This window comes from Panthera leo, chromosome B2 (genome assembly GCF_018350215.1).
Source record: "Panthera leo isolate Ple1 chromosome B2, P.leo_Ple1_pat1.1, whole genome shotgun sequence".
Classification (NCBI taxonomy): domain Eukaryota; kingdom Metazoa; phylum Chordata; class Mammalia; order Carnivora; family Felidae; genus Panthera; species Panthera leo.
In genome coordinates, this window is record NC_056683.1 from 23253207 (window position 1) to 23275635 (window position 22429).

Below are 22429 nucleotides of genomic sequence, written 5' to 3' on the forward strand. Positions count from 1 at the left end.
GATCACATTTATTGGACACTTCGTATGCTAAATGATTTACCTGTACTGTCTTCATTTAGTCCTTCAACCAGTACTATGAGATGAGGAAACTGAAGTTTAAAGCAGTTATTTAGGTACCCACTGTTGCTCACTAATAAGTAAGGGACCCAGGATTCACACTTAGACTGTGAGCCCTAGCTCCTAAGGATGTGGATCAAGTGGATCAAGCTCCACTTAATGTGGTGATCACTACCAAATATCAGAATGAATGGGAACAGAACACAACCAATAATGCCCTGTGACTTGCAAGTTGGGCAACTTGATCTTTCAGACATTTACATCTCTTTACTTATCATTTTTTAGTCAAAGTATTATATTTTCAATATAAAAAACCTTAAAAGAAGAAATTTGCTCTCAATCTTTCTCCTAAATGTAAATCTCACTTTCCCATAGTAAGGGGTGTTATGTAGCCTTCCAGAAATTTCCTGTGCATTTAAAGATAGTGTGTGTGTGCATATGTGTGCACTCTTTTCTGTTTAAACCAGAGGACAGTACACTAAAAATACTCTTTCACGGCCTCTTTTTCCCCCCACTAAATATAATATATTCTCCCATATCAGAACATACAACCTTTTTAGTGGCTGAATAGTATTCCTCAGTATGATCTGTTGTAATTTAACTAACTGGCCCGTTACTGATGGACATTGCAACGATCTCAGCTCTGTGCCATCATGAGCAGTACAGCAGTGGACATTCTGGTACCTGTCTTCATGTTGAATAAAGGCCTACAGGAGGAAGAGCTAAGTCAAGGATGTGGGCATTGAAAACAGAGACCAGCATTCTCACATTGCCCAGCTTGCTACCATCCAGCAAAACCCTGTCTTCACACTGCAGAATATCAAACATCTTCGTCTATACCAATCCAATTTCTAAAAGGTGGTATCTCTTTAGTTACGGGTCAAGTTAAGGATAGTTTATGTATACTACTATCTCTGTCTCTTTCCTGTGTTAATTTATTCACTGTTTTATTTCATGTCATACATATCACAAATATATTTTCCCCATTTGTCATTTATTGTTTGGCCTTGCTTACTACATGTTTGTATACAGGAGATTTTAATTTTTATGCAGTTAACTTTTTACTTTATTGCCTTTAAATGTAGCATCACGCCAAATTCCCATTCCAAGTTTCCAGAATTCTCTTGCGTTTCCTTCTGGTGCTTTTAGGGGTACTTTTTTATGTCCAATTTTTGATGAGTATAGAATTTATTTTAGTATAAGAACGGAGGTAGGGGTACAGTTAACTTCATCCAAAATCATATCCCCTTGTCCTAGTTACCATTTATCAACTAAGTAGACATTTTTGTTCTAATCAAACTTACCAGGCCACAAAATCCTCTGTTCCCTCCAGTTTACCTCACGAAGAATACCCTAATTTTACCCACCTCAGCGGTCCTACTTCCCTCTCAGTTCCCACCACCTCCACCTCTGAAAGCCTACTCATCCTCTTCAGCTGCCCACTCTCCTAAAACCTTTCCTCTCTCCCTACTGGCTCCACGGCTCCCTCCCTAAAGCACATCTCCGTTTCCCAGGTGCACAGATACACTTTGGCTTCTTTGCTCCCATTTCAAGTGACCCTGCCCAGCTTGTTTCCTTTTGCTTCTAAAGGGCCACTTGGGCTCAGCAAGTACCGCTTCCTGGCCTTGCTTTCACACCTCAACCCCTGCCATCCCAACCATATGCCAGCTCCTGTACATGTAACCCGGTTCCTAATGACCACAAGCAGTGCATATACCCTCGTCCAAGTAGACATCCTATTTGTGCCTGACCGTTCTGACCCCTTTGAATGGCTGGTGTCCTCACTCCCGCCTCCCACACCACCAAGCCTGTCCCAGTCTCCTTTGCTGGCCCTCCCTTTCCCTGTGATCACGCCCACCACTATGACACATCTGTCCCCCTTGAGGACAACTCTCAAGTCCCTCTCCAGTCATCCCCTCTCCCCCAAGCACAGACATTGCAACCAGACAAGCCTTCTGGAGGTCTCTGCCCTGCCACTTACCAGCCATGTGATGTTCGGGAGCCACTTTCTGTCTCTCAGCCTCCAAGTGGGTCTGTCTCTCCTACTGGACGCTAGGTTTCATATGGACAGAGACTCGATGGTATCGTTTTGTATTGTATCTTATACAAGATTTGATTTTGCTGTACTAAGGGCCTGCTCTGTGTCAGATACTGAACTGGGGGCTTTATACAACTCATCTTTGACAAAGTAGGTGTGTGTTTGTATTCACTTCAAATATTGTATTTCAATATTGTGTCTCAACCAAAACCCATCTCTTCCCATTAGCTATCCCATTATCATTAGTCTTTCTCCAGAAGCTTAGACTCTTTCAGAAAGAGAAGCTATGTTCTCGTACGAAAGTCCCTGTTACAGCCATTTCCAGTGTCTGTGCTCTTTCCCTCCACCATGCTATCCCCCTGACTCAGCCAGCCGTCTGTCCCCATGGCCCCGAGCATGGAACCGGCATTCAGTCACCCTGTAGTCACCAACAGACACAACTTGTCTCATTGATTTGTTCACCCACTCATTGATTGAACAAATATCAGTCCTTCATGCCAAGACTCACCTGGGCTTTATGAGTTCAGTGGTGATGACACAGACTCAGCCCTGGAGGCACTAGAGTAGGATACTGTTGTAATGAGGCCACAAAACACACAGGGTGAGAGGTGGGGAGCAAGGGGACAGTTTGAGGTGAGGCTTCCGAGCAGCAAGTAGGAGTAAGCCAGGGGAAGGCAAGGGTTATGAAAGCTGCAGAGATAAACAAGAGCTGGAGACCCGTCAGACCTTGCCCCCCATACCTGGACTTTATCTGGAAGGAGGGCCCTGCAAGTTTTACTTGGAGGTGCAGCACGATCACATTGCTCTTTCGTGCTTCCACACGGCTCCCTGTTGTTCTGCTGGTATCTGCACGGATCATCTGTTTATGGATTGCCCTTTGGAAGTGCCTTAAAAGCAGACTGTTTCTTTAACATGACAGCCTAGAATAGTGCCTGAACCACAGTAGGTGCTCCGCAGGGTTGGTGGGGGAATAAGGGAATGTTGGCAGGGTAGATGATCAAGAGTCTCCTTTTCCTTTTTTTTTTTTTTTTTTTTTTAAAAAAAAGCATGAACTCAGGAGTTATTTATATCTTGTTTATTTTCTTTGGAGAACCAGACCTATTTTCTAAACACCAGATGGCTTAAATTAGTTTATTAAAATGTTAATATGGCTGATCTTTATAAAATATAAGCAAGTCCTTTTTGTTTTTGTAGGGTTTTAACATCTCCTCAGAGTAAAATCAAGCCTTAATAGAAGTGTGAACACTAGGTTGTTTAATATCTATTGCCTTCTAAAGGGGGGGAAAAAGTACAGCTTTTTCTTTTCTTTTTTTTTTTTTTTTCATTTAAAGAGACAGCTCTTTTGAGGAAGGAAGGGAGACTCCCAGTTATAATTTTGAACCCCTTTATTGTGAAATTACACACCAGTTGCCATTTGTATCTTGCTTTAGAGTTTTGGAATTTGTTTATTCTAATAGACAGACCCTATAATGTGTGTATGAAAAATCATTTGTCGTCAGTGAAGATGAGTCTGAAGAAAATGGACTAGATTTCCTCCTTAGTCCCTTCCATAAAAGGTTTTGATACACGAGGAGAGAATATAAGGCTTGATTTTTATTATTCTTAGCAATTCAAGCAGAGCTTTAAATAAGATCCAGGCATTCATATTTCATTGTTAAATTCTTTTTCCTGCATATTTTGTTTATTTCTAGTCATGTAGTCAAATGATGAGAAATGACCCCTTTTGTACCATACACTTGATTTAGTGGATCTGAAGAGGGGAAAGTAGGGTGTGGGATAAAGAGAAATGAGGTCCGATGTGAAACCTACGTAGGAGATTGTATACGCTTAGCAGAGTTTGACACCGTGGTAGGCTCGTTCTCCAGACATTTTCTAACAACCAGGATCTCACAGAACTACTGTACTGGTGAGTGTTCATCCCTTTTGGATGGAAAACCTTTACTTCACTAAATAATAGTTCCAAATATAATAATGATTATAATAATCATCGTAATAATACAATAGTGGCCACTATTCATTTTGTTTCTTATATGCCAGACACTAACATATTTTCACTGAAGCTAAAAAGGAACAATGCATGCCACTCAAAGCTGCAAAATCCCACCTTTCAGTATTTAAAACTACTGCCCCAAAGCAGATGGTGAATGTTGTGCAGGGATAGAAAGCATAAGGGGCCTTTCAATTATACATCACAAGAAAGGGCAGAAATGACAAAGCAGCATATTTTATATTCTCTCTTTCCTGTAGCCATTGGCCCATAAGCTGCGGATTAGCCAGCGAGCAACCCCGTTCCCAAATGCCTTTCTAAATAAATGCACATTGGCTGTGGGGTAAGGTTTCTCCACATGGAAACTATATAAGAGGAGGGAAGGCAGAGAGGAAGAACAGCCTTTAGTAACGAAATAGTATGTGTGTGCCAGAAATCAAAGATTTATGCTTTTATTGTAATTTCTACAACTTTATGTGGCAAACACTAGATTATAAAAATAAAATACACAGGCAAACTAAATCTTTCTGTAATAAAAAAAAAAGTCTCTATAACATATGTTCCCCACTCTTAGGCTGTGGCCTCTTTGAAAGTTAATGCATCTCAGCTAAAGAGTATAGGAGGTCCATCTATGTCAAATAAAATGTGATTTGACTCGTAATTTAAGTGACTAGTAATTTAACTGGTGACTGTACTCTATCTACTATGCTAAGTAAAGGAAGAACTAAATAGTGATTGCATCTCAGAACCACCTCTTTAAAATAGACATTCCTGGTGTGCCTGGGTGGCTCAGTTGGTTAAGTGCCCAACTCTTGATTTAAGCTCCAGTCATGATCTCACAGTTGTGAGATCAAGCCCCATATCAGCCTCCATACTAGGCATGGAGCTTGCTTGGGATTCTCTCTCTCCCTCTCCCTCTGCCACTCCCCTGCTTGTGCTTTTTCTCTCAGAAAGGAAGGAAGGAAGGAAGGAAGGAAGGAAGGAAGAAAGAAAGAAAGAAAGAAAGAAAGAAAGAAAGAAAGAAAGAAAGAAAGAGGGAGGGAGAAAGGAGAGAAAACAAAAGAAAAGAAAAAGAATTTTTTTAAATACACATGCCCAAGCTTGCAGTTCTGAGCACCTCGACTGTCCTAGATAAAGCCATGGCTCTAAATCATTTTTTTAAAGTTTTTATGTATTTATTTTGAGAAAGAGACAGCATGAGCAGGGGAGGGGCAGAGAGAGAGGCAGGGAGAGAGAAAATCCCAAGCAGACTCTGCGCTGACAGCACAGAGCCTGACTTGGGGCTCAAACTCACAAAACCGTGAGATCATGACCTGAGCCCAAACCAAGTCGGACACTTAACTGACTGAGCAACCCAGGCACCCTGGCTCTAAAACATTTTAAGACAAAAAGAGACGCATATGATATACCTCTAAAGTATCGATTACCATTTAATATCCAGGGAGCTTATGGCCATGGATACGTTTATTCTCGATGATCAATTTATTAATGTTATATATCCAATAATTGAAACATTAAAGTGGATCTTTGCTAAACATTTATCCATTGATTAAAAGCTAAATTTTATTTTCTTAACCAATTTAAAAAGCAGTTACTAATCTAATCTAGCTGCTGCTTTCAAACTCTCCAAATATCTTAAAGATGAGCTATAACAACACAAAAGTAGTCATTACAAAACCAGTTACTATACTTACTCCTAAACCTATTCCAGAATATTAACACTACTGGTTTAATTCAAGTTTTTGTTATTTCTACACAACATCCTAGGGTTTCAGAAATGTCACATTAATTAATACCTGTCTCCATGTTAATAACAAAAGGAAAAGAATACGTGAGGTTTCAGTACCTGAAGTAGATACCACCTGATTCCTGTCAGGGCACTGATCACCAATCCGAGCTACCTTTTTATTGCTAAAGTCCATTTGTTAAATCAGTGCAACTGTGTGTGTCTGTACGTGCTTTGTTTCTTTGTTCAATGGGACTACTATTAGCAGTCAAGAACAGTGGACCCATGGGAAGGAAGGAAATGTTCTCCTTAAGTCATACTGAGTCAAAGATGCCGGCATTATAACTTCTAGGTATGTCCAGCAAACCGCAAAAATGCAGACCTAGCACTCGGAAGCCACTTAAAGCAAGAGACCTAAGTTTGGAAGTCATCTGATAGGATGCGAACCGCTGAGACTGAGCTGTGTTGCCTAGAGGGAGCACAGAGAAAGAACAGGCCGAGAAGAGCTTTCAGAACAGAGTTCCCAAGCATAATATTTGCCTGTGTCCATTACTTATAGAGAGCTCATCAGGAGGCTGTCTGGAAGAGGCAGTTCAAAAGCCATTTGTATTTCTGAGAGCAGCTTAATGGAAGAGAACAGAATCAGCAGGGCAAAGCTGGTGGCCCAGAAGCAGAGGCACCAGCTTTGGAAGAGCAGCTTGGTAGAGAAGAGCAGGAGAGAACAGAGAACTGTTTGAGAATTAGGGGAATAGGTAGATGGGTCCATCTGGGATTTGTGTGGGGGGGAGGTGATTTTTTTTTTTTTAAGGGTGCAAAGATTTTATTGTTTGACTAAGAGAAAGGAGCTAATGCAAAAGAAATCATTGAAGGCACAATAAAGAGTAGGAAAAAATTAATGGAGAAAGGTCCCAGAGCAACTAGGGGAAAGTGGTTTTCCTAAAGAAGTCACAAATACCATTAGACAAGAGAAGGAGAATAGAATTGATAAAAAGACATGTAAGACAATTCTGAGTCAAATGAAGAAGCTTACATTTTCTTTTTCCTACTTTGTCATTCATCTTTCAAGCTGGTTTGTGTTTGGGACTATTAAAAAGACTTCAAATACGTAATTAAATATATCAACAGTTTCAGGGCACCTGTCTGGCTCAGTCAGTTAAGCGTCTAACTTTGGGTTAGGTCATGATCTCACATTTCGTGAGTTCCAGCCCCGTATTGGTCTCTGCACTCTCAATGCAGAGCCTGCTTCAGATCTTCTGTCTCCCTCTTTCTCTACCCCTCCCTTGCATGCTCGCTCTCGCGCGCTCTCTCTCTCTCTCTCTCTCTCTCTCTCTCTCAAAAATATTACATATACACATACATGATATATATACATATATATACATATATATCATGTATGTGTGTGATATATGCATATACATATATATATATATATATATATGTATATGCATCAACAGTTTCTTTTATAGCTTTGTTTCTCTTGGCACTAAAATTCACTCATCTTACATGGCCTCAATTCTTTGAAAAAATTTAGAAAACAAAACTGCATAAAATTTAGGTTGTGGGGTTGAGATGCATTGCTTGCAAAGAAATGTGAAAAGGGTTGTTAGAATAGATGTAAAGAAAGCTGGGGGGGGGGGGCATTAACAATGCTTACAAGGATAATTGTGCAACGAGATGACAGAGATAAAGTCAAACGCGCACTTTAGCAGCAAGATCAATCAGCCCTGTTTGCAACATTTGGGAGCAGATAGGGAGAGAGGTTAGTGCCATCTGCCAGGCTGAGATTGGCAAGGAGAATGCAGCAGTAGAAGTCAGACAAAGCAAGGGCACCCACGCTAGCGTCACTGCAGTGACCAGTCACCATGCCCAAGAGCACAGCTGTGGGGCTGGAAGGGGCAGGTGAGCTATGAGAATGGGAGAGACCAATCAACTAGAGGCCATACTGAGGAAGAGCAAGCTCAGGGTGACCACTTGAGAAGAGCAGAAGGAGAAGGATGGGAGATTGAATCAAGGTCTGGGGCTTGGCTTATGTCAGTGAGGTCCATACCTAAGGGTAGGTGACATTAGGAAGGCACTGAACATCATTGGACTTGAGGATTGTAGGTATAAGGCAGGGTGTTTGGAAGGTCATTAGCGTAGATGCTGAGAGACCTAAAAATGCTGGCAGAGGACTGAGTGGATAGGAAAACTGAGCTATGTACTGAAGTTATCAGAGAAAGGACATGAGCAGATAATAGCTACAAGTTTGGGAAGAGGGTCAGGACGGCAACAAGTGCAGGTACACCCACACCACCTTACACGGTAGCCTCAGAGAAAGTGGAGTAAGCAGGTGATATAAACTTCAGAATAATCCAGAGGCTCTACAGGGGCCTCTAGGATTATAGGCTCTTCGGATTTCATCAGTAACCATCTCCTGCAAGATGCTTTCATTCTCAGGTTAGCCCAGTAAACAAATCTACTTACATAGTGGAATCACCATTTGTGGTTTTGTAATGAGACTTAGCTTGTTGGTTTCTAAGAAACTGTAATGTGTGGCTAGAAGTGAAGGAAATTGTGTGGCTGGCATAATAAGATTCTATCTGACATAGTCACATCTCCTGTGATTAAGCACAGTAAGGAATTAATGGTAAGCAGAGTCACAGCCAAAAGTGTATTATAAGCATGATGGGGCAAGATATTACAAAACTCTGTTTTGTATGAAACATACAAAACATATAGTTACAAAACTCTATGTCTGTTTCTCAAAAAAAAAAAATCATAGAGTTGCCATATGATCTAGCAATTCCACTTCTGGGTATATCCCCAAAAAAATTGAAAGCAGAGTCTCAAAGAGATATTTGCACACCCATGTTCATGGCAGCATGATTTGCAATAGCCACAAGGTAGAAACAACCCAAATGTCCATTGATGGATAAATGGATAAACAAAATGTGGTTTACATGTATGATGGAATATTATTCAGCCTGAAAAAGGAATGAAGCACAGGCACATGGCCACAACGTGGATGAACCTTGAAAATGTTATGCGAAGTGAAATGAGGCAGTCACGAAAGGACACATTTCATATGATTCCACTTATATGAGGTATTTAGTATATCCAAATTCATAGACACGAAAAAGGAGAATGATGGTTGCCAGGAGAATGGAGAGTTACTGTCTATTGGGTTCAGAGTTTCAGTCTGGGAAGTCGAAAACATTCTAGAGACAGATGGTGGTAATGGTGCATGACAGTGTGAATGTGTTTCATGCCATAGAACTGTATACTTAAAAATGGTTTAAATGATAAGTTTTATGTATAATTAACCACAATTTTATAAAAATATATGAATACATTTTTATAAATAAATGGTTTAAATGATAAATCTTAATGTTTTATGTGTTGTACCACAACTAAAAAAAAAATACCAATTCCAGATTTGGAATTATTGAGGGGTGCTTACTCCCCCTTTTTTTCCAATTGTGCATTTACTTCTCAGTGAGAAGAAATCAGTAAGAGCATGCTCTCAATGATGAAAATAAATCATTTTCTAATCTTACAAGTGTAGGTGCCCATGTACACACAAGTGTGTGTGTGCACCTGCAAATCCATGCTATACTCAGCTTAGAAACAGCAAATTTGAACTGCCAGGAAACCCTCTTCCTTAAAAAGAACTTGCTTTATTTTAATCTTCTGTAGCAGGGAAGTATAACCAGAGAAAACTCTTACAATCCACCCATTTTATTCATTTCTGCTCCTATTTCTCTCTGGGTCAGAAAAGGTAATACAGGTATAAGAAAGTCGTCTTTCAAAACCATGACATTCTGTAAATGTAAGACATGAAAACGATGGTAGCACACCTTCCAGCCTGCCCACTGGGATCAAGGTATGACGCCCCTCCAGACAGGCAAAGCAGGATTGGGGGGGAGGCAGCTGCCTCACTCTGTCTATTTGGAGGAAACCTTTGAAAAGGAAGTCTTCACTGGAAATTGCACCTCTTAATCACTCTGACAATCTTGTCTCTTTTTCCAGTTTCATGTATTTTTTAAAAAAATATTTTCTTAATGTTTACTTATTTTTGAGAGAGACAGCACGTGACCACAGGAGGGACAGAGAGATGGGGAGAGAGGATCTGAAGTGGGCTCTGTGGAGCAGACAGCCTGATGGGGGGCTTGAACTCACAAACCGTGAAATCACTACCTGAGCCAAAGTCAGACACTTAACCAACTGAGCCACCCAGGCGCCCTGATGTCATAAATTCTTAATTGAGCTCTTGTTGGGGGAATGTTTGGAGGAAGTGTTGGGAAGTGCGTGTGTGTTATAAGGAAGGGAAGAATGACCTGCCAGTTCTGCTTTCAGGAGCACAGAGCCAGTGTAGACAAAAGGACAAAGCTTCATGTGTATATACACATGTCCCATCTGAGGCTGTTCTGGTGGCTCTGTGTTTTGGGGGTGTTTACGTAAGCATCAGCAGCAGGAGCCTGTGAAGCAGGACAGAGAAATACAAGTGTTCAGGAAGCATTAGACTGGCAGAGCCCTTAAAGGTAAAATGGTGAAAAGGTGGCTCCAGCAGACAGTTTAAGTAGAATTAGCTGAGCATGCATACAAAGATCTGTAGCCACTTTGGTGCTGTGAGACACGGGCCTGGATCACTGACCGTCTTCATGATAGTTGCAAAATGGTTCTCTATTTCTGTCAGGGACTAAATGATTGTGACCCCCCAAAATCATATGTAGAAGCCCTATACCCCCAATGTGATGACATTAGAAGCTAGGGTCTTTGGGAGTTTCTTAGGATTTGATGACGTCTTAAGGAGGGAGCCCTTGTGGATGGGATTAGTGCCCTGATAAGAGTCCTGATGGACTTTGCTTCCTCTCTCTGCTCTGCAGTATGAGACACAAGGAGAAATCAGCAGCCTGCAACCCAGTAAAGGGCCCTCACTAGAACCCGACCATGCTCACACCTGATCTCAGACTCCCAGCCTCCAGAACCATGAGAAGTACATGCCTGTTGTTTCCAAAGCCACCCAGTGGATGGTGTTGTGTTAAAGCAGCCCGAGTGGACCAAAACAGTAACCATGACAGTTAAGAGGCAGAGGCAGACTAGGTGACCAAGCGGGCTGTGAAGCACACTTTCAGGACCATGTTTGCTAAACATAGAATGCAGCCAGCTTTGCAGGGCTCAGTGTTGATTCCTCTGGCCTGTCATTTCACAGGAAATACATAAAATCTCTTTTCTACATAATCCTTTGTTTAAAAAAAACACAATTTTTTTTTTTTTTCTGATTCTCACCTTCTTTGGACAGTCTTTAAAATGATGTTGGGGTTTAAATTTGTTTAGTTTTTTTTTTCTCATTCTTGAAGTGATTAATATTAATGCTAAAAGTGAATACATTCACTTTTCCCTTTTAGAAGTTGCCAGGAAAAGGAATTACTTGCACTCATAACAAAGACAGTTTGATTCAATAATGATGTAACTGCTTTACTATATAGAAGTTTATATGTCGGATTGTTGTTTTTTGTTTTTGTTTTTGTTTTAAGAAGAAATTCTAGGTAGATCAGCTTTGCAATACATCCATTTGGATTAAAAGTTGGCATTTGTAATAGGGGCACTTGTACCCCAATGTTTATAGCAGCACTCTCAACAATAGCCAAATTATGGAAAGAGCCTAAATGTCCATCAACTGATGAATGGATAAAGAAATTGTGGTTTATATGCACAATGGAGTACTACGTGGCAATGAGAAAGAATGAAATATGGCCCTTTGTAGCAACGTGGATGGAACTGGAGAGTGTGATGTTAAGTGAAATAAGCCATACAGAGAAAGACAGATACCATATGTTTTCACTCTTATGTGGATCCTGAGAAACTTAACAGAAACCCATGGGGGAGGGGAAGGAAAAAAAAAAAAAAAAGGAGGTTAGAGTGGGAGAGAGCCAAAGCATAGGAGACTGTTAAAAACTGAGAACAAACTGAGGGTTGATGGGGGGTGGGAGGGAGGGGAGGGTGGGTGATGGGTATTGAGGAGGGCGCCTTTTGGGATGAGCACTGGGCGTTGTATGGAAACCAATCTGACAATAAATTTCATATATTGAAAAAAAAAGTTGGCATTTGTAGCAATTGAATAAAGAACTATGGTTGTAGAAGGAGGCTAAGCCTCAGCCCTGAATCAAAGTTAACGGTATGTTACCAGGCCAAGGCTGCCTATTTCTGGCCAACTCACAGCGATGCTCCCACCCTCAACATAGCTCACTCCCAACCTTATGTTGACATTGCTTATTTCTGAGTTGAACTGGGTTGTCTCTTAACTCCGTCCCCATTGTTGCATCTCTCCAAAGTTCTGCCCACCCAAGGCATTAGGGGAAAGATCATTTACACCAGTACACAATCACTGCCAAGAAAGATGGGAGCCAGAGACAGCGCAAGGTTATCTCTTTCCAGCTCTGCCTATACCAGGGCCTTGTTTCAGGCTGAGATGTAGAGAAATGGGAAGGAAATGGGAACAGGAAGCCAAGATGGAAAGGCTAAATGTATTTTGGGCCCCTTTTACACCCTCACAGATTGCTAGAATATGAGGTCTATCCATGCTTACATGTCCATTTAAGAAAGGCAGACACAGATGATTTTGTATGTTTCATTTACACATACACACGTCTACAGAAAATAAGCAGTCCCCTTTCGGAAGCTTTGGGGTTTTTTTCTTTGTTTGTTTTGTTTTTTAATACTTAAGAATCCTGAACAATGATTCTGGGGCACCTGGGTATCTCAGTCGGTTAAGTGTCCAGCTCTTGATTTCGGCTCAAGTCATGATCTCACAGTTCTTGAGTTTGAGCTCCGCATTGGGCTCTGTGCTGACATCGCAGAGCCTGCTTGAGAGTCTCAGATTGTCTCTCTCCCTCTGTCTCTCTGTCCCTCCCCCTCACACACCCTATCTCAAAATAAATAGACTTAAAAAAAAAAAAAAAAACCTGAACAAAGATTTTTTAAGAATCACATGGGAATTTCTCCATCCAAGTGTTACTCTTTAAATTATTTGCCTTGAGGGCCTGCCTGTTTACTTCAATAAACTTCCTTTTCAAAATTGCCATCCGTTTTAGTTTCCAGTGCACATAAGAAAATTGAGTTGTAGCATGGCCTCTTTCTTCATACTTGACTCTGAATCACTTTTGACTCTTTCAGAAAAGTAAATCTACCCTCACAGGATGAAACTTTGACAACACAGACAATATGCAAAAGAATGTCTGAGTTATTCATTCAATAAATATTGAATACCTACTATGTTGCCAAGTGTTCTGTGGGAGGACAGGCATGTAAGATGAATAGACAATTTCAGTCCTTACTCCTCAGCTGCTGACAGTCTTAGGGGAAGACAGACATTCTCAAACAATTAAATCCATAGTGAAAACTGGTGGCATATGGGGGTATAGCAGGAGCCCAAGGCGAGGAGTGGCTTTCAGAAATGTTTTGAATAAAGACACCATCCTTGGAATACATTATCATCTCTCAAAATGACAGTCTCAAGGAAGGTGCAGGATCTAGTATGTTTCTTGAAGACTATCTTCATTTTCTAATAATTGTAGTAAATAATAATAAATAATCAATGCATTTGACCTGATTTGTTAGAATAATAGAAAGCAGAACACTATAGTGTTGCCCTTTAGCCCCTAAAACTATTCAAAGAAGATAAGTTGGAGCATCTTATGACTCTCGTTGGATGTTATATTTTTGTAAGTCATTGAAAGAACCTAGCACTTTAAGGATATATTTGATAAGGATAGCTAAAATGATTGAAGAAAATGCTTCAGTAAAATATCCCTCAAGCCAGAGCAGGAGGACAGAAGCAGCATGTCAAAACAAGACAACATGGGAGTCTGGCTCTAGAGATAAATTAAACAAGGATCCTTCACTTGGATGATAATTGTGTTGGCACCAGAGAGCTTGTGTATCACTGAATTGTGCTCTTAAAGAGGCAGTCAGTGCTTCAAAAGCAGTCATCCTGGTGAACAGGGATAGGGTTTTCTGGTCAGGAGATTTCATTTCAAGCAAGGATGTGATTATTCCTGACTGTCATTGCATTACCAGGAAAACTTGTTTCTGAGATCCTGAAGAATACATCAGCTATGACATTTAAGGAAGGCCTTCAGAAGCTGTACTAACTAGCAATAAAATACAAGGTTGAGAAATTTCTAAAATCCTCTGTAAGTTTTTGTGCCAAAACTCACATTTCAGCAATGGTCACAGCTGTCAAGAGCACAGCTCCCCTAAATACAGAGAAGTGGGAGACTTCAGTAGCCCTCCCTCAGTTATTGGTGATGTCCCTGCATTCACACACTTCCATATTTTTCCTTCATACTGCCATTCTCAAGTTTTACACACATTTATGACATTGAAACAGGATTTTGGAGGTATTACAAAGAACCAACAACCCTAAACAAAATGAAATATGTCATTTAGAGCATAAAACAAGCATATTCCTAAGCACAACAATGTTTATATGTAATTGTGTGATGAGAAACTTGGGAAAACATACAAGAAGTTTTGGAAGTAATATCTCTGTCTCCATGCCAATGGAGATAAAATGATATTCTCTCACTTTTAGAAATCTGAGGTTCATATTCACTAAAACTTGAAAGACTGTGAAATAGGTAATCAGTCAGCTGACATTATCCTTGATTTCAAAGATGAAAGCTTCATTTTCAGAGACGAATCTAGATCCAGTACTTCCACTGCTGGCTATTTACCCAAAGGGAAAATAAAACACTAATTTGGAAAGATATATGCACCCCTATGTTTATTGCAGCATTATTTACAATAGCCATGATATGGAAGCAACATAAAGTTTTGTCTAGTTTCTATGCACAGGTTCTGAACCCCTCTTAGAAAGGTCCAAAACTCTTAATACAAAGCAATACTAAAGATTGCACATTTACATCTATTCACAAAAATCTATGCACTGGGGTCTAGAATGCCCCTCATTTCAATACTGCTTACTTAAAACTTTTTTTTTTAATGTTTATTTATTCTTGAGAGAGAGAGACAGAGACAGAGTGTGAGTGGGGGAAGGTCAGAGAGAGAGGGAGACACAGAATCTGAAGCAGGCTCCAGGCTCTGAGCTGTCCGCACAGAGCCTGACGCAGGGCTCGAACTCACAGACTGTGAGATCATGACCTGATCTGAAGTCGGACACTTAACCAACTGAGCCACCCAGGTGCCCCTCAATACTGCTCACTTTAAATACTATTTGTAGAGCCTCTGTTCAAGAATCTAGGGTCTCCGGCGCCTGGGTGGCTCAGTCAGTTAAGCGTCCACCTTCAGCTCAGGCAATGATCTTGCAGTTCATGAGTTCTAGCCCCACATCGGGCTCTGTGCTGACAGCTCACCCCTGGAGCCTGATTCAGATTCTGTGTCTCCTTCTCTCTCTGCCTCTCTCTCTCTGTCTCTCTCTCTTTCAAAAATGAATAAAAATTAAAAAAAAAAAAAAAGAATCTAGGGTCTCACTAAATGGAAGGCATTCTTCCCCATCTGTAATTAGTATAGGAATGGCAACATTTTAGTGCATTAATTTTATGTGTGATGTCTTTAAGCCCAATTAGCTAAGGAACAGACCTTTAATGACTAGCTGTATAAAATCAAAGAAGGACTGGCTTATATTTTATATCCTCAACTTGTCTCAATATTTGTTAGAATTTAAACTTTCCAAGGTTGATAACCTGTTTAAAATAAAAGGGAAAATATATATTTATACATGTACCTCAGTTTAATATTCTGGACTTAACAATTACCAATTATAAATGTAAAGACAAAAAGAAGTATAGTAAAATAGGCCAAGAAGAGATTTAAGAAATCTAAAGCTAAAGCTTTATTTTTCTTCCTGCCCTCCTTGTGCTAATCATTAACTGAGTTTACAAATAACCCCCTCCTCTGAGAAGAAATATAGCAACACCAAACAGGACAAGCACACCAAATGATCTGTATTTTCCTTTTTATAACTGAGTCTTTGTGAAAATGTCCCTGTGCAATATACATGCCTCAGGTTCTATTCATTATCACCTCTAGATGAAGCCACGAGTTGGGAAAGATGGATAAATTCCTCGTTTTAACTATAATAATTGATTTGAGAAGTGATGCTATCCTTAGGAACATGGCTGATGCCCTGAAAGGGTGAAATTAGTTGTTGTTTTCTTGGTGAAGATGAAATTTTAATGTTTATTTATTTTTGAGAGAGAGTGAGACACACAGAGCGTAAGTGGGGGAGAGGCAGAGAGAGGAGACACAGAATCTAAAGCAGATTCCAGACTCTGAGCTGTCAGCACAGAGCCCGACACGGGGCTCGAACTCCTGAGCCCCGATCATGACCTGAGCTGAAGTCTGATACTTAACCGAATGAACCACCCAGGTGCCACGTTATGAAGGTGAAAATTTTAATGATTTTTCCATATTCTCTAGAACATTCACTGCTCTTTGTAAAATGCATTGTTAGATCTAAACACAGGCAGCTGCTTGTAGGAACCTCTTTATTCCTCCTTTACCCTAACATGAAGGACAAAAAAAAAAAAAAAAAAGCAGCAGCAGCTGAGAATATTTCCAGAGCGTGGACTACAGGAAGCATCAGGTCTGACTATACAGAAGGTGGTTTTCTCCAGTCTGCATACTGGGCCACAGTTCTCTTCTCGCAGAACTCTGGAGCTCAGGACCAGAAGTGACAGTAATGGTCCCCAGGACCTTTACCCCAAGGCCTTGGGGTAGGCTCTTCAGTCTGTACCTTCCAGAATCAATGCACAGACTCCTGGGTCCCCAACACCAGGTACTGCAGGAATCGGACCTTATCTCTAGGACAACTTGCTAGTGAACACAACTCTCCCAACAGGATACTGTAATTTGTAAACCAGTTCATTTCCCTAAGACCTTACTTCTTTGTAAAATGAACTTCTCTTTTGCATACGTGAGCCCTACCTATGCTCAGAAGAATGGACCACCACCAGAGGTGTCTAGCCCAAAATAAGCACTCAGTAAATAGTAGGTCTGGAAACAAAAAAAAACCTTAAAATATGACATGATGAGTTACTAATCACTCATACTCATTAAGTGCTCTCTTCAATATTATAATTTAGTGGAATTTCAAATATGTTAATATAGGTTATCATTCATTAATGAGAAAAGGATTGCAATTTTAACTCTCATATTTAACTCTTTAAAGTGTGGCATCGTTAATGCAGCTGGATGTTCTTATTCTATGACAGATTAGCTCATGATTCATTAGCTGTACACATCTTGGGTCCATATGTGCTGCTACACAGTAGGTTAGACCCCCACCTGGCTCAAGGAGTAGCCTAAAGGAATCTTGCAAACAGAAGATTCCAGTCCCTAGAGCAGTGCCAGGGCATAGCTTACATACAGCATGTGGCAGGGTTATTATGTCTAATTGGTACGTTGGTATTAACAAATGTGTAATGACACAAAGCACAGGAAATTTCACTACATCTCTGGCAAATTCATAGTGAGAAAGAAGGACAGATGGTTGAAAACGGCCATAAAATGTTCTATTCCATGTCTGCAAAAATCATTAGTAGTTAAAGAGATGTTATTAATGGATCAGATTCACTTAGGGAGTCGTGTTTCTGTAATGCACACTAAAGCAATGATACTTCTGGTATTTTTAATGTAATCAGGGTCAAAGACAAACATGTCTTTGTATGTAATTAGAGAATAGATTTATCGACAGTAAAGAAGCTGTTCCACATCACTTAGGAAGTTGTTCTTATCTTCTTACATTGAGGAGTAAAATGCCAACCACATGCTAGCCTCGTAGGTCCCTGAAATAATACCATATTGTTTCATTGGTATAATCTCGGGAGATGGGGAAGGGGTAAAGTTATTATTTCTGAAAATCACCAAAAGCCCATTTTTAAAAAGCCACAAATAACCAGTTTGTAAATTATGAATGAGTGATTTTAATCCACCAGGTTCTTTAACATATTCTTTTAGAATTAATACGAAAATCAGTGTTTGGACTTTGTGAGCATGAGAATGATTTCCGTGGATGTTTTTAAATTTATTTCTTTATTTTTTTAATTATTATTATTTTTCTTTTTTTTAACTCATCTCTGTACCTGGTGTGGGGCTCGAACTCACAACCCTGAGATCAAGAGTTACATGCTCTTGGGAACCTGGATGGCTCAGTAGATTAGGCATACAACTTTGGCTCAGGTCATGATCTCATGGTTCGTGAGTTCAAGCCCTGAATCAGCCTCTGTGCTGACGGCTCAGAGCCTGGAGCCTGCTTCAGATTCTGTGTCTCCCTCTCTCTCTGCCCCTCCCCCACTTGCACTCTGTCTCTCTCTCTCTCTTTCAAAAATAAATAAACATTTTAAAAAATTGTTTTTAAAGAGTTACATGCTCTTCTGACTGAGCCTACCATGCGCCCTAATTTCAGTGGACGTTTTATGTCTGTGTGACAGCATAATATCTGTGAACTGATGGAGGTGCTTTAGGCCAGGTGCAGTGGCTTGTCATGGTCCCCTCCATGTGGAGTGGAACTTTCCGCCCTGCAGGTCCAGAATGCCAGAATCAGGAGGTTGTCAGTACTTAGGGACAGCGGCTTTCCTTAGGACATCTCAAGGTGCAAAACAGGATTAAGGCAATTGTGTGAATCTAGCCGGGAAGCCAGAGGGATGGAGGTGTTCGGGAACCTGTGGTCATTGTTCTTGGGCTTTCTCTCACTCAGATTGTTCAGAAATACTCTTTCCCCAGTTCTTTCTCTTTCTGGGCTTTCTGAAACTGCTGCTCCTGAGAGCAACTCTTGCACGCAGAGGCAGCTCGTGTTTCTGCATGCTTTCCCAGCGTGGTAGAATGCATGGGCTTGTAGCACGTTTTCACTTGTTACCTTTTAGATCAGCTGCCAACCGTTGGCTTCCAGGCAGGCCTGTAATTACATAGTTTGTGTGTCTCCAGAGCCCCTTTTGGACATGGGCTAGAGTTCTTAAGGCAGCTGGCTACGCTCATGATGCTTTTCCTGAAGCACACGACCTGGAGCTACAAACAGAGATAGCGGTTCTGTTGCTGTCCCCACACGACTGTGTGGGCGTCACATCGTGTGGGCATCACAGTTAGGTTTGTGGATGTTATCCCAATGGAGCACTGATTTACAGTGTTCTCTTCTACAAACCGATTGCCTCGGAGTAGGTTTCCCCCAGTTCATAGCCATTTCCTTATCCTGTCAACCTAAAAATAATAACAATAAACCATTTAAACATCCTATATAAATCTGCCAGGTTTGATAAAAAGCGAGGGGGAGAAATCTCATCACCTCCAGTGACAGTGGTGTAAAATCCCTGCATTTGGCTCTGGCAGAGTTTCCACCACAGAAAGAGGTGCTTTGTCATCACTTTGGGCTCTTAAAATGTTGGGTGTTTTTTTGGGGGGGGGGTTTCCCTCTCCCGCCCCTCTCCCTGCCCTCCTTCCTGAACAGTTAAAATGTTTATACGGTTGGTTAACAAACATCAGCAAAATGATAACAATCGCTATTGATCCCTGTATTATGACTGTGGAAAGTCTAAACTTGCAGATTTATTCCTGATTATAAAATAAGTCTTGGCTCTCTTTGTGCATTCGTTGGCCCCCGCCACCCCACACATTGTTCATTTCTGTGTGACACTGGTGTATCTTCCTCAGGTGAGAGGTGTCAGCCGTGAACTGGAGTAAGCCCTCCAGGTGCTAGATGCAGCTGTGCACCAGTGATTTATTCTTGTAAATGTAGGACTTGAAGGGGTAGAGGGCTCTCAAAAGCAGTGTTCTCCTGTTTTCCCCAACAAGGAGAGAGGGGAGGAGCTGGAGACAGATAGGACGTTGATGAATGATCAGTGGTTTTGTTGCCACTGGGAAGGTTGGTTCAAGGGAAGTATTGCATTTTTTATTACATGAATAATCTATAGTTACTGTAATAATATTTGAGGGGAGAAAAATTATTCATAGTTCTACTCATGAAACACTATTATTTTCGTGTATATCCTTCCAGAATGTTACTTCTGCAGATACATAAGAATGTGTATTTTTCAATAAATGGAATTCTAATCCTTCATAACTTTGTGACTTCCTAATTATAATTAACAGCTTTCAAGTCAGTAAAAGTACGCAAGCATCATCATTTTTAAATGGACACATAGGGCACCACTGAATGCACTGCTTCATTTGTTTTGCTAATCCTTTATTGTTAGAGCTGAAGGTGTGTGCGACTTTAAACAATGCCATGATGAACATCCTTGTGAGTAAGATATCTTTGTTCACTTATCTAGCTCTTCATTTCGGGTAGATTACTGGAAATAGACTTGGCTCAGGTCATAATCTCGCAGTTTCTGGGGTCGAGCCCTGCATTGGGCTCTGTGCTGACAGCTCAGCCTGGAGTCTGCTTCAGGTTCTGTGTCTCCCTCTTTCTGCATCTCCCCCACTCACTCCCACTCCCTCCCTCTCTCTCTCACTCTCTCTCTCTCTCTCTCTCTCTCTCAAAGATAAATAAACATTAAAAAAAAAAAAAAGTACACCCAGTTTAAGGAGATTTTCTACATGCCCGATTTGGGAGAGAGGGTGTGTGTTTGTTTTTACTATTCTACTGTGCTCTTCCTATGCTGTGAGATTAGATAAAATCTTGTCATTTGTATAGCCATATTTAAAGGAATAAAGTAAGAAAAGCTGTTTCACATCTAATTGCTTCTTGGGTCACAGAACCGTTGTGAATCTGACTAGAAACCGTTGTGAATGCTCCCCTAGAAAAATGGATGTATGTATATATACAATGCCAAGGGTTCATCTGCTCCTGAACCTAATCCATGGACTCCAGTTCAGTCTTTGACTTCTAGGTTATTCTTAGTTTTTTTATTTGTAATTATTGTCACTTTCACACCAGTTAAGAATGAAGTTAATTTGTTGTTTCTGCTCTAGTCTAATAAATATTTTATGCTCTTCCATGTATAGTCTGTTTTACAGTGGACTGTTATAAAATAGTATTGAAACCAAGAATGAAATCATTTCTGCTGAAAGACAGACTGCCCCTACTACTCTAGACTTACATATTGCAAAGGGTTACCAAAGATGTGTTTGAGCCATTTGGGTGAGACCATTCTAAACATACAGAATGTGATGTTCACATGCGTCACTTTACCCCATCTGTTCATGCATTTTTCCTGCTTGTAGGATTTACCCAGTTGATTGTCTCACGGTCCCATTTGGCATGACCAAAGCCAGACTCATCATTTCTTTCCCAACATGTCTGCCTTATTGTATCCAAATGTCTGTTAATCACACTGCTCTTCTTCCAGTTACTCATGGGTGGAATTTTAGACTCAACTTGAGCTTTCCTTGCCCAATGTATTAATCAGGGATCCCCACAGAAACAGAACCAAGAGGATAGATATGTGTATAGAGAGGGAGAGGGAGAAAGGGAGAGAGATTTGTTATGAGGAATTGGCTCACAATTATGGAGGCTGGCATGTCTCAAGATCTCCAGGGTGAGTCTGCTGGAGACCCAGAAGAGCTGACCGTTTAGTTCTGGTCCAAAGATCAGTAGGCTTAAGACATAGGAAGATCCTTTATGTCAGTTTGAGTCCAAAGGCAGGATAAAAGCTGATACTCCTTTTAAGACCATCAGGCAGAAAGAATTCTTTTTCTTAGGAGAGGGTCAGCTTTTTTATTCTTCTCAGTCCTTCAACTGATTGGGTAAGGCCCACCCACATTATGGAAGGCGGTCTACTTTACTCAGTGTTGGAAGTAAACTGGCCACCATAACATGGAGGGCAGGGAGAGACCAAAAAAAGAGGCAGATCAACCCAGATTGGTAGTTGGCAGGTTTAACAAGCAAGGGAACTTCCTTACAAGGCTTATCTGGAGTGGCCACAAGAGAAGTAGATCTTTGCACCTGCCCACCAAAATCTTAAGTCTGTATAGAGACCTGAACTGGGTTCAGTCACATACCATCTAGATGGTCTTAACAACACTTTGTTCTTTCAAGGTTATGTCCTTGAAATCAATGCCTGCTGTGGGAATAGTGGGCATAACACACATTCCAAGGACAGGGGCAGCATTGAGGAACCTCTACTTGCCACGGTCCAGCTCACAGGTAAACTGGCAGTCACGTCCTCTTGATTACCTCCTCCAGCACTCAGTCTACCTATTTAAATGATAATACCATCCAGAAGCATCACACAGGTCATCTCTTCTTCCTGCAAACCTAGTAGAAGACACCTAACAAATGAAGAGTGCAAGGTGACAGGATAAAGTAGAACTGGGTTTTTTCCTATGGGGCTTACAGAATACTGAGAGAAACAGTTGGGAAAAGGCAAGATAAATCAACATCACAACCCTAAACAGGAAACACTTCCAAGGTTGAAAAAAGGTTTTAACTTACAGGAAGAATATGTGTGGTATACAGGAATGAAAATAGGAATATGTTTCATATACAGTGGATTCTCATTATTTGCAGAGTCCATATTTGTGCATTCACACACTTGATACCCATGGTACCTTCACCAGTGGTTATCTTACTGTTGGCCACGCCATTAACAGTGCCACTGTAATTCTCTGTTTTTTTTTTTAAGTTTGTTTATTTTTGAGAGAGTGAGAAAAAGTGTGAATGGGAAAGGGGCAGACAGAGGGA

The 22429-nt window shown here is 40.8% G+C and overlaps 1 protein-coding gene across 11 annotated transcripts in view; it reads left to right on the forward strand.

The window, feature by feature from the left end:
* The window catches only part of LYRM4 (LYR motif containing 4), a 169066-nt gene that overhangs the window by 83924 nt on the left and 62713 nt on the right, over positions 1–22429 (forward strand). The window contains exons 1-2 of one of the 11 annotated variants that reach the window (XM_042938019.1): positions 1885–2138; positions 21785–21892. The exons of the other annotated variants lie outside the window; for them this stretch is intronic. Coding sequence (XP_042793953.1) covers positions 1920–2138; positions 21785–21892 — 327 coding nt within the window. The 5' untranslated portion in view covers positions 1885–1919. Of the gene's footprint in view, positions 1–1884; positions 2139–21784; positions 21893–22429 lie in introns of those variants that run through there. 11 annotated transcript variants of the gene reach the window in all.